Genomic DNA, 13,334 nt, shown 5'->3' on the forward strand with positions numbered 1-13,334 from the left:
TGGAATGGTGAAGGTATGTGACCTCAGGTAACTCAGACCGTTCATTTCAGAATTGCTCTGCAAAATGACAAAGGAAGAAACCTTAAAGAACTTGTGACCTCCACAATTCTATTGCAGTTATGTTTAAAATTTGTTTAAAGATACAGTTCACAGCATATCAAACAAAGCAATATGCGTATGTATGATTATTTACTGGGAGAAATGCAATAAAAAAACTAAATATACAAAGGGCTAAGAAATTCCTTTTCCAGTACAGGCATAGAGTGCTGTCACTACTAATCACAATGAAGACCGACTGCAGGAGCAAGTACCTCCAAATATGAATGCTTTAGTGCTTCAGACAGTATTACACCTCTACAGCTTTTCCAGAAATATTTTCCTTATCCTTGCCAATGATGACAGTGTTTGTCTTCAGAAAAAAAAAATCAACATAGTTTTTAACAAAATCAATGCCGCTTCTTCTCAGTATTAGCAAATAATTATTATGCTATGTCCAACACTTCATACTAGAAACAGTAAAATATGGCATTACAGGCAACAGGTAAATAACAGCACAGCTGTTTTCTTTCACAAATATACTTAGAGATTAGTCCTAGAAATGTTATTATTGGAATTGGCACATTCACAGATAACCTTAAGCTATTATAGCTTGTCTGCATTAAAAATATCTGAATGAAATAAAATTATTACTAATATACTGTATTCATAGAATCAAAAATTATAAACATTAGGGGTGGATAGGAAATAACCCAAAAATAAGGGGAAACAGTTCAATTCTGACATAGTCCCTGTGAATTTATGGTCTGTTAGAGAACATAGGTAAACGGATCTGCTCCAAAGATATATTTGGTTTAGACAATGAGCCTGTTTTTCTTGTGTTTCTAGCATGGTTCTCTGCACCAGGAGGAATTACAGGGCATACATATAAGAGAATCTAGGCTCCTTGTCAGTGACAAAGTATCTACAAGCCAGGCATTATCTCACCTAGCTACCCTACTGGGTAGGACGTCACGACCAGAACCAGGCAGTATCATTCACTACCTTCTAGGGCAGTGCTGCTGGAATCACTGTGTTTATTGGGCAAGAGAACACTATTCAGTCATTAAAATCTAGGCTTTGTCAAAGTGAAGCTGTGGAACTGGTTGCCCAGAGAGATGGTGGAAGCCTTGTCCTTGGAGACATTTAAGGACAGGCTGGACTGGGTTCTGAGCAAACTGCTCTAGCTGTAGGTGTCTCTGTTCATTGCAGGGGAGTTGGACTAGGTGACCTTTAAGGGTCTCTTCCAACTCAAACAATTCTATGATTCTATAAATTAAGGAGACGGGCCTTCTGATTCACATCAGTAAGTGTACTTGGCTACAAAATTCCTAGTTCATAGTCCTCCCTGTGGAGTTTTTCTGATTTGGTGGGATGATGTCTGGCAAGGCATGGAGGTGCTCAGGGCGCACAGAGTGGCACTTGGTTTTCTAGACAAGCACAAATGACAGGGCGAAACATTAAAAGAACACTAATTAAATTAATAAGAAATACACCACAGACACCATATCACTAAGAAAGCCAGTAACTTTACTGATTTGTCTGCAAAATACAAATTATACCTTATTTCCAGCAGGAGAATCTTTTGAAATTTTTCCATTTTAGTTCACTACAGACAGCTGAATTAAGTCCCTTGAGATACACAGATGTGGTTTAACTTAGTTATAACATCTTGTCATCTAGTGGCGACAAAGTCCAGCTTATGCCGCTGTGAGCCTCTATTTTAATATTTGTTGCAAATGCTTGTATGCTCCCATTTACAAGCTCTTTTGTTATCACCATTGTTTTATGGAAGCAGATCCCCATGAAAGAGAAGAAAAAAAAAAAAAAGGAAAAAAAAAAGGATACAACAAACCATCTGAAGCAATCCAAGTGTAATGCCTGCAGTGTCCCAGGTCTGATGTTAGATACTTCACAAAAGACTCAGGTACTGTAATTTTTTTTTTTTTTTTTTTTTTTTTAAATGAGTTACTAAACTGACTTTTTTGATTCAAACTGAGGTATGGATCAGTCTGAGGTATGAGTGAGAAAGGTAAAATGCAACACCTGATTATGAAAATAATCAAATGGATACTTTTGATAGAGAAGGTCTGTGGCTCAAAGCTTGGATTGCTCCACATCTTTGGTTAAAATATATTAACAAAAGCCTTTTATTACATCTACAGTCTGAAGCATTCTAATAGACACCAATGTTCCATCAGTCCTTCAAGAGACCTGTAGTGGCAGGAAATTAATGCCATATAACTGACGACATCACAGCAGATGGCACAAACAGGAACAGATGAAGTATGCCATGCTTAGGCAACAGCCTTTATTGAGGTTTCAAGTGGCTTTTAAAAAATTACAAAGCATTTACCTTCAAGGAGAAGGAGAAAGGAAAACAAAACAGCTCTGTTAGGACTATAGGTAAAAGAAGGTATATAGGATAACACGTACAATACAAAAGGGTTGACATCCTTGAAAACAGTCTATGAGTTCTTCTATTCTTACGTTAGCTTTACCTGAAAAAGAGATCTGAGGACAACAGATATTTTTATATTATTCATTAAAAACTGCTAAATTCCTCTTCTGGGAAAAATATAAGCCATTTCATTATAAAACACAACTTTCGAAAAACACTGAAATGATAAAAGCTTTACTGTGAATGGCTCAATGCATACAATATACAAATTGTGCAGATTGAGTATATCATATAATTGTCACCAGCAATTAAACACTAAACAACAACACCTTTTAATAGAGGTTAACTTAGCTATAACAATACTTGCAGATGTCTAGAATGCCACTTCAGGTGTTTGAACTTGCAATTAAGAATGTTGCCTAAAACATTATATAGCATGGGTTAAGGTAAAGTAAATGTTAATACTCTTTCAGGGCTCTGCCCCAAACTCCTTAAATACAAAGGAATCACACAATAAACCCAAATAAGCTTTGCAAATACAATAAATGGTAAGGTACAGATAAAGGAACAGAGAAAGGTAGACAGTTATAGTTTACAGAAAGTGACTTCACAATCAAAGTTGTGCTTCTTATCATTAGATCAGTTTGCAAATATGCATTATCCCCCACAATTTCGCCAGTACATGTTAGTTGCCCTCAGTAGCAGGAACGAGAGGGATGACTGGCATTGATCTTCATGTGATTCTATTCTATTTATTCATGTTTATATAAAAATCACTGTCAGAGTTAATATACATTGCCCAGGCAATACGTTTCACGCTACTTTCCGCTTAGTTACTTGCAGTAATATATTACACTGCATCTTCCTTAAATATGTTATGTTTTCTTCTTCATGCGTTGCTGAGGCAAATCGCAAGGTAAACTATTTATATGGCTATTCTTCATATTTCAATAGACCAAATCCCCTTCCCCACTGACAAGTTTCTACTACAATACTGATAAAGTTGTACTTCTTGTTGAAATGTCGAAGTGTACATTTGTGATATATTTGCATATTTTTGACACACCGAAGTTTAAAATTCTCATAAGAGAATATGACTGTAGATTTATCTGAAGGTGAAGAAAGTGGTTTCGAAAAACAGTTTTGAATTTTAAAATTAATTATGGGCCCCATTTTCTAATTTTTAATTTTTTTTAATTTTTTTTTATTTAACATGCGTATCTGTTTCTTTACCCTGCTGACCTCCACGCGAGATAAGATGTATGCCTTGTTAGCACAGTATTCTGCTTAGATAGTTCCCAGATTATGCACTAGCCCCTGCATGGCTGAGAGTGCCTGTGAGGCAGGCTTCTGTAAGTCACAATAAGTGGAAAGCGTATGTCCTAGCGCGTGCTGTCATCTGTTAGTTGTTTGCTGCTACAGGGAGGTAACCTCTACCGCTGAGCAGTGCACAGCAACTGCACATGTAGAAGGGAAATAGGGTGTGGATTTCCCTTAACAAAATGTTTTCTGTGTCAATATTTTGCTGTTGCAGTTATGTCCTTCATCCTAGTCTCAAGGTATGTGAGTGAGAGCTGGAACAACTTTTGGAAAGAAGTATTACAGTTCTACAATGGCACTAGCATGTTGCTTGAACAAAGTTTCCTTCCCGTGGGAAGGTTAAGCTGAAACATCTGAGTATACCATTTTATTCTAATAAGCAAGAGGGACAGACAAGAACTTAAAACAATGATATATCCCTTCTGGTGAAGCAATTTCAGTCAAAGGAACAATGCAAGGCAGGAGAAAGGGTGGGCGCCATATGCGGAAGTGAATCGCTTTGGGTTGTAAATACACAGGCAGCTTTGTTCAACAGCATCCCTACCGTGAGACGTGACTGTGAGGGCTGTGACAACTACAGCGGCCTGGTGGCCAGTATTGGCGGGGCACGACAGATTGACTTCTGAGTGGTCCTCTAATTGATGATCTCTCTGCAGGTTTTATGTCTGAGAGAGAGGGGACTTCACAACAGGTGGGACTGTGGCAGTCCCTCATTTCTTGCTCTCCCTGCTGCCTCTGGAAATGTTCACCTGCACTCACGCAACCGATGGCCGTTAGAGCTGTATATCCAATTCTAACAGGCAGAATACCAGCTTCGCTGATGAGGAAGGGCCAAGCGATGCCACTTTGCCATTTAACCCATGGAAATCTACAAGATACGCAGGACGTAGGTTATAGAAGGGCCCTTAACTTGTTACAATGCACAAAACAGCATGAAAAGAACTAATCAGTATATACAATGAATCGCAGTTCACTCAACTGATTGTAAAATGTTGTATTAAAATGGTTTCAGTTGTTACACCATGGGTAAATTCAAACTTTTTACAGATCAGTCTTCCAAGACATGATTTTGATCTGTAAAATGTATGCCCAGTAAAATAAAACCAAAAGAAAATAGTTAAATGTGCAACCGCACAAATATAATTCCCCACTATTAAGATAACAAAAACTTTTGCTATTACCATAATTATTATATATATTAGAAAGCTATACACAAGCATGTTAATTTCACAGATTTTTTTTTTTAAAGATTCTTAATATTTTATATAATTAGAAATACACATTTCAAAAACAAAACTTCTGCAAAGAGAAAACAGTTATCTTGGTTAGCAAAGCATGGAGTTCTTCATGGCTTAGGGTAGTGCTTTCTATACAAAAAGTCCTCTGTTTTTGTCAGGACTGTTTACAAGATTAGCGAAGCAATCAAGGAAAAAAGAACACATTTTGGCTTAAGGAAACTACAAAAGCCACAAATGCTTTGCAAACTCTGTCTTACTTTTTAATATGAAAATAAGCAAAATGTAATGTACATATTTTTATAATTTTTTTTTTTAATAAGTGATGCAGACCCAGAATTTTTAAAATTAAATATGTTAGCCCTCAAACTCGATTTTGTTTAACAAGTATGGTCCTCTTCAAATGCTTTGATCCTTCTTAACTGAGTGCCATACTCCAAAGATATGCCCGCATGGTTTTGAGTGTTTTCGGCGTGTTAGGTGACCCAGTCTCTTTCTAGCATGGATTCACGGCCACCCAACCACTGGGTCTGTCAAAACATCTGTACATTTTCTATATGTTGCATAACAGCTGCTTTCTCTCTCAGTAAAGGTCTGCCATTTCTGGCAGACGTTTTCCTTTTGCCTATTTACATGTAAATAACGTTGAACCTGCAACATGACACTATCTATTGTAACATACATTTTGCAAGGGAGCACAACAGTGAAAAGAAGTTAGCCTTAAAATCTATTTTGTACAAGTGTTCTGTTGTACAACTCAAGTGCTAAGCTTATCTCAGCATTTCTGTTTATCCTTATACTGTATCACTGAGGCAATTTAAAAGTACTTTTACAAAACAGAGTACCTGACTTTTTTTTTTCCACACACGGCACATATAATGCATATCGACCCCCCCTACCCCATTAAGGTATAGCACACACACACTGCAAGAAAAAAAAAAAAAAGAAACTAATAGTTAATAATGCTATCATGTCGCCCATCCTTCAGACAGCCGCATGCGCTTGACAGAGGGGCTTTCCCTTTCGTCCGGCGAAGGTCTGGTGAGTCCAATGGGGGAGTGGAATTCATTCCGGTGATCTTCTCGGTCGCTCCCATCGTAGGAACTGCTGCAGCTGCTCAAGCTGTCGACGGGAGACCTCCCCGCCTCATGGCGCGTGTGCTGTGGGTATCTCGAGGGGGTGGTGGTACGGTCTCTAGGAGGAGAAACAGGTTCTGACTTGATGTTGAGGCTTTGAGTAGAAGGCAGGGAGAGATTTGTACTCTGAGATAAATGAGTGCTAGTGCAAGCTCTGTAGGAGGAAAGGAAACCCAGTTACAGACGGAGGAGGCATGGAGCCCCCGGAAATGCACAAACACTCACACAGAACACCAGTGTAAAGGCTCACGCAGTGTCAGTGCGTGCGGACAGCATGAGGACCACTTTCTATGTGGAATTAAAAAAGGCATGGAGACAGAAACACCACGGCAAACGTGGCTGGCTTGAGCGAGACATGCCCGAGGTCTGAAAGTAGTCTCTTTAATTCCCTTCCTTTTTTTTTCCTCAAGCATCACAAGAAATTTTGGAAGCTGAGCCTTTGCACTGTTGGAACCACCTGCAGGTTTCTTTATAATTAATGCTTGTGTGCGTGTATGCACTGATGGCACAGGGGAGGCACGGGTTTCTGTGGGTTTAGTTCAGTTTGTCTTATCCTTGTTTACTTCAACATGGGAAATCAGGTGTAAAGTGCAAACAGAAATTTGGGTCCCGTGCATTTTATGTCTTTCATAACAGAGTTGAAATTAATCACCTTTGGATTAATGTTAATAGAACTCAATTAGCAGGGTAGGGTTTAGATCTGATTTTATGGAAAAAATTGATTAATTTGTTTTTATATCCAGAGCATTTATGGATAAACTACCGAAGAGAAGTTAAGGGAGATGGCAGAGGATTGCAGTGCATGACTGACAACCTGACTCATAGGATGCTTAGAACTCCAGGATAAGCTGCTATCTAAAGTTTTTCAAAGGCTGTATACTTGTTCTCCATTTGTTTTGCCTCAGTGCATTATTGTGGGCAAGTTTGGCTGAGGAAAGCTGAGATAAGAGGGGAGGAGAGAACACTGAGCTTGCACTGAATGGAAGAAAACGAGATCCGCTGCAACTACAGAATGCTTTCTACAAAAGCACCACCTACTGGCAAAACCTGACATTTCTTTTCGTTAAACAGCTATCCAGGAGAGGTTACCGCTGAGCTCTTGAACACTGCTCCACCTCAGAGACCGTTTGCTAGGCTGAAGTCAGTGTCAAACCCAAAGACACAGTTGCAAGATTTCTAATAGTGAAAGAGTCTGAAGACATAGGGGAGGAGAGGACACAGCCTCAGTAAGATTTTAAACCCCAAGGTTCAAGTGGAATGAATATTTGGACTCTGAACGATGGAAAACTAAATTTGTGATCCTTTCCATTTATTGAGAAATTCCACTTTTTCTGATATATCATTGACTGTGATCTGAGCTTTACTTTACCAATAGTCACTGTAACTTAGGAAAGGTAAAAAGTCAATTTCTTTTCTTTTGGCAGATTTACAGTGGACCTATATGGCACAGTTACTGAATAATATCAGATGCTGTAGTCATGAGTTATTGATCAATACTGTGTGAGCCTTGTTGAACAACACAGAAAGCAAGATGTTCTGCCTGCAATTGCTTCCATCTACCCTTTATTACTATACAGAGAAGTGTGTCAGAATTTGCAGCATCAAGCAGTGAGTAATAATCCTCTAAGTAGCAAATGTAGGCAGTTTTGTGAAAGATTCTTTTTTTTCCTTTTCTAACTATTAGATTACACATATAGGAAACCATAAATATCAAACGTAGTCATTCCACTTTAGTGAAACACTCCACATGTTTTCTGAAAAACTGTTGAAAAGAATCCAGCAACAATGAAAAATACGTTCCTGGCTTGGTTTTGCTTTTCATTTCCAGTGACTTTATTTTTCATTTCCTTAGGACATGATAGGACTTCATATGGGGAAAAAGGCAGCCAGTCTAGCAAGTACAATATGATTACACACTATTTTAGATGCCAAATTCATAGCTAAACCTGAAAGTCCCTTAATACAGAACACTGGATCCTGGCGATTTGATCTAGGAGTGTTTGATTTGAGTAGACAATGTGTATTTCACAAAGCTGGGAAGAGTTGAAAACTCACACTACTTAAAAACAGCCATACTCAGTCTCATTTGTTCACTTGGAACCTACTCATATTCCATTCCATGACAACCTCAAAGGAACAAATCCAGGGTAAAAAGCTGTATTGTCTGAGGACTAGAGTTTGTATTGCTACACTGCAATTTATTTAGCAGCGTTTCAGAGGGAAGTGTGAAAACACAACTCTGTAGACTTTTCTGTAGATCCCTTCTGCTTCCTTAGAGGCATTATGCAAACACCTGGCATACAGGCTTTTAGTAGTTTAAAAAATACTACCTGCATTTTGAGCACATTTTTTATAAAGTGGGAAAAAAAAAACCGTTAAAAGGGCATTTTAGCAGGTAAGAACTAATTTTTTTTTTTTTTTAAGGTTTTAAACAATAGAGCTATTTAAACAATTGATGCATATTGTCATTCAATATGTTTTAAGATTCTGCCTGTTAAAACATATTTTTCCGAGAAATCTGTTTCTGAAATTTAACATGTATATATTTTGGTGACTCTTTTCTATGTGTTTCTATGTGTCATAAATATTCTCAAATGTTTCTACAGAATTTCATGTAAGTCGATATGATCAAATGCAAGAGAAACCTAATGTTATGAATAGAAGCATATGGTGAATGAGTACATACTTAGTTGCGGACTTTCACCTGTACCCTCAACAAAGGATGGATTTCTGTTTAGGACAGAAACTGCACTGTGAAAAAAAGGCAATTCTTTTTGCCACTAAATGACCTCTTCTTGTGTATGCATGTGTTTGAATGAATGCAGAAACAGTGTAATTTTGGCCTAGGCAAGTCCTACTTTTATCATTTGAAACCTACCCTAAACTCTATGAAAAACAAGAAGTTTTTGAATATGGAAAATCTATTGAGAAAATGTAACAAATGTCTTTGTAGGATTATGTTTAACTATAAGGCACTCACTGTCTTGCAGTCCACTAATGTTGACTTGATTAACTTTCTCCATATATTGTACTGAAAACATTCCATTTTACTCCTTCTCATTGCCCCTGTGAAGTTTAAATTTTATGCAGCAGTTACTATTCAGATCTGTGTGAATGAAAATATGAGTTTTACTTAGAGTACAACCCTGACATGGGAGAAACACTGGTTCCTATATGCATTCAACGTGTGTGGGAGGCACATCAGGGTGCAAAGAGCTAGCCAGCAAACTCTGTCCTTGTTGATGTAATGAGATCAGCTTTGAGTGGGTCACTGTTAGAATCTCCAGCTAGTGGAAGTTCAGCATTCACAGACAGCAGCATGGGTCAGTAGTGATGTGAATGAGCATCACATAGGCTTTTACAGGGAGTGAGAGTGCTAATAAAGGAAGAAGGAACTTCGTGTCCTTTCTGTTATGGCCATACTTATTTCTTTAAATTTCCTTCTCTTTATACCTTCATGTTTCAAATATGCATACATATGCAAATGCATTTCTAAGTCTGCACTTATATTTAGGAAAGGCAAACTTTCAGCTGTGGATGATACCTCAGAAAGAAAAGATCTTCTCTTAAGCTGCAGATTACAGAATGAGATAGTTTTCTATACAATAGACATGAGGCTGAAGAATTTAGATACCTCATTTCAAAGATAGGAATGGCTGCAGCAAGATTTAGATGAAACCTGTAAGTCTGAGAAGGAATATATTTTGATTTTTAATAGAATTAGCATGTAATTTTTCTAATTACAAGGCTGAAAAGTACTATTTTGCTTTCTTAAATTTGGACTGTTGAAATGTCTGACTAAACACCCCAGTTATATCAGAAGAGACTTTACATTGCTATCCTGTTCACAGCCTCAGTAACTGAACTATTCCTATGTCCTCAGAAACTCTCCCTCAGGCTTAGTGGTGCAGTATGGTTTAGAGATCTCCAGGTGTCTGAAAGATGGTTTTGACAGTGCTTCTGAAACTGTTGAGGACTTTCGTGGAGCAAGCTAACACATTTAAGCACACCCTACTCTATTTACAAGTCATATGTTTCTGCCATGCTTTATGAGGCAGAATTCTCTCACTAAGGACAGGAATTAGGGTGCTCAAACATTTCTACACCTATTTTCTTAAATTCCTAGTGAAACACATTTTTTTATGATTACTTTTCTATAAAATCAAGATTAGGCTAATGTGGACAGATTATGACTTGTACAATTTCAAGGTTTTTTTTTTTTTAAATAATCCAGAAGCTAGTATAGATCCTTCTGCATGTACAACCCCGTGACTGAAGTAAAATAAAGAAATGCATATGATTTTCTGCACACATAGAAGGCTTTGCCAGAACTGCTAGTAAAGCTGCTTTCATAGCTGAATTCATTTACAAATCACTGAAAGAATAATAACAAAAGTAGTGACTTACAATATATTCCACTAGCCACAGCCACTACATTTTGACATACTGTAAGATGAATTAGAAACAGATGATAATGTGTGACATATCTGAAAAGGCATGTAGCTAGTTTAGGATTTAATTTTTTTTTTGTTATCCAAATAGCGTTATTACATTCTTTGGTACACCACTGAAAACAATCAGCTTATTGGAACAGGCTGCCCAGAGAGGCTGTGGATGTCCTGTCCCTGGAGGTGTTCAAGACCAGGCTGGATGGGGCTATGGACAACCTGATACAGTGCCTGATACAGGTTGGCAACACTGCCTGTGGTAGAGGTGTTGGAACTAGACGGCCTCTGCGGTCCCTTCCAATATGAGCCATTCTATGATTCCATGATTGTAAGGTTATACACTGAAATCTAGTCTAAATTTTCAACTTATGCATGACTATAGGTATCTTGTTGTACAGTTAACCTGAATGCTGCCTGAGAAACAGCACAGCTCAAAAATAAAATAGAAGAAGCATAGCAGACAGGTATTAAGATCTTTTCATTTTACTAACATGGGAACTATTTCAGTTACAAGTATTTATGTAGTTAGTACCTATTATGCTAAATTATATTTCTGATGTTCAAATGTTTATATTTCTTCCAAAAATTGTGTAGCTGTTCTTTAAAATTTGAAACCGATTTACGTGGTAAAGAAAATACATTAATTTATAAAATGTATTCAGATAAACTAGGAGAATTTTGAAATTTAAGCCATGTTGATTGTACTACATACTTTCAGATTACAGCAGCTGCCCTGCAAAAATAATGGCATGTGTGCAATGATTTTTTTTAAAAAGAAGAGTTTGGCGTTGCAAATCCAGCCATACATTAGCACAGACATGGAGTAATGGTGAGTGCCTATGATCTTGCTCAATATAGACAGCAGATATAGGGATCTTTGAAAATCATACTCTTTAAATTCACTCGAATAAGCAAATGCACCGCTTTTTCAATAATGCATGAGGTGAATTCCCTGTGTGAATACTGAAATGGTTAAACATAGTGCTCCACCGGTCTTGGAAGAAATGTCTTAAAATTAGCCACTAGAGGGCATAACATTTATCCTCAAGGCAAGAAAATCACCACGAGTTCTAGGGGTTTACGGGTTTTATTCCTAATTGTGTTATTTGCTTGTAGGAAACATTTACAAAGAAATGAAACTTGAACATCAGAGCTGAGAAGGAGTGTGTATGTGATTATAAGCTTTAATTTTAATCCCAGTTCAAATCATTTTGTCACTTTTGATTTAGAAGTACTCAGTGTTTAGGCATTTTTTGATTTTAGTTTGAGCTACAGTAACTGGAAATAAAAAGCAGAAGCGGAAAAACAAAGCAATAGCACAAAGTAAGTGTTTAGTTTGGTTGTTAGTCGTGAAGAAAAATGCTATTTAAAGAAACAGAGTAAAACAAGAACAGAATTCATCACTACACTACTGAGGAAATGTAATGGACACAGAATATTCAATTTTAGGTACATGGCAAACTTTTCATGAAATATGTTGTTCCAGTTTTGGGCAATGGAGCTCTTATACACGTGGGCTGACGTTGTCAGGATGTATTTCATACTTGGGATTCCTGGGGACACTGAAGTTATTGCAGAACATTATAACAGTTTAAAAAAACAACACAGTGCTTACCCCAGTTGGCTGAGGGCAGATGGCGGCATATTATGTAGGTGTTGCTGTTGCCAGCCAGTCACAGAACCAAGATGAAGAGCACTGGCTGTATTAAATCCAGAGAGAGATGATATATCTGCACTACTCAGAGAATATTCTAGATTTGAAAACAGAAAAGAAAATAATTAAAAGAGTATTAAGAAGGAAGCGTGTAAATAATAACTACCATCATCATTTTCACATGTCACTTAATAAGCCTTTTAATCTTAATTACATCAATCACATTAAGTTGCAGCAGAAAATCAGACTCTCCTCTTCCCTTGGCTCATTAACTTTGGAGTAAATAATGCACTAATAATTATTCTGTAATTTACCAGTTCTTTTTATGGGTCTGGAAGATCCAAAGCCTTTCTATATCTACCATAACTATACATGCATTCTCATAGAGTCAAAAACCTGAAAACAGAATTTGATCACAGTCTTTGTTGCAAGAAGGTAGACTGTAATACGTACACAGTGCACATCTTCTATAAAAAACACAGGATTATGTGGATCAACATGATCTATACAGTACCAATGCGCAATGGGAACAGGAAATGATCTCTTCGGGTTTCATTTCTAGAATCTGCCAGGTAACTAAGCAGCAGCCTACAAAGATATGGAACTCTATTTTGAAACCAGTGAAACTGCTTGTTGTCATTACCCTCATAATTTTAGGAAGACGCACTCAGCTACATGAAATTATCTGCTACATTAGGAGTTTTAGGAAGTTTCTTTAGTGTCTTTTCCTTTAGTAAGGCCAATGAAAGAGAGCTATCAAAGCAGTTTTCCATTTGAGTAAAATAGTTAGCTTTTAAGTATATATTTCTCGAGTCCAAAGAATCACAGAAAGGTTAGGGTTGGAAAGGACCTTTAAGATCATGTAGTTCCAACTTCTTCTACAGGCAGGGACACCTTCCTCTAGACTAGGTTGCTCACAGCCCCATCCAGCCTGGACTTGAATGCTTCCAGAGAGGGGGCATCCACAACATCGCTGGGCAACCAGTTCTATCGTCTCATCCCTCTCCAAATATCATGATTAAATCTACCCTCTTCCAATTTAAAGCCATTTCCCCTTGTCCTGTCACTACGAGCCCTTATAAAAAGTCCCTCCTCAAATAAAAA

General features: G+C 37.5%; 1 protein-coding gene across 10 annotated transcripts in view; it reads right to left on the reverse strand.

The window, feature by feature from the left end:
- Positions 1 to 1,545: 1,545 nt before the first annotated feature.
- MEF2C (myocyte enhancer factor 2C) overlaps positions 1,546 to 13,334 on the reverse strand; it is a 134,655-nt gene continuing 122,866 nt past the window's right edge. For 6 of the 10 annotated variants that reach the window (XM_052701501.1, XM_052701507.1, XM_052701505.1 and 3 more), the window contains 2 exons: positions 12,192 to 12,327; positions 1,546 to 6,282 (listed from right to left, as the gene is read on the reverse strand). In XM_052701501.1, the coding sequence (XP_052557461.1) occupies positions 5,961 to 6,282; positions 12,192 to 12,327 (458 nt within the window). In that variant the 3' untranslated portion in view covers positions 1,546 to 5,960. The remainder of the gene's footprint in view (positions 6,283 to 12,191; positions 12,328 to 13,334) is intronic. The other 4 variants (XM_052701511.1, XM_052701508.1, XM_052701510.1 and 1 more) reach the window with 1 other exon arrangement.

Source organism: Tympanuchus pallidicinctus, unplaced genomic scaffold (genome assembly GCF_026119805.1).
Source record: "Tympanuchus pallidicinctus isolate F22 unplaced genomic scaffold, pur_lepc_1.0 scaffold4, whole genome shotgun sequence".
NCBI lineage: Eukaryota > Metazoa > Chordata > Aves > Galliformes > Phasianidae > Tympanuchus > Tympanuchus pallidicinctus.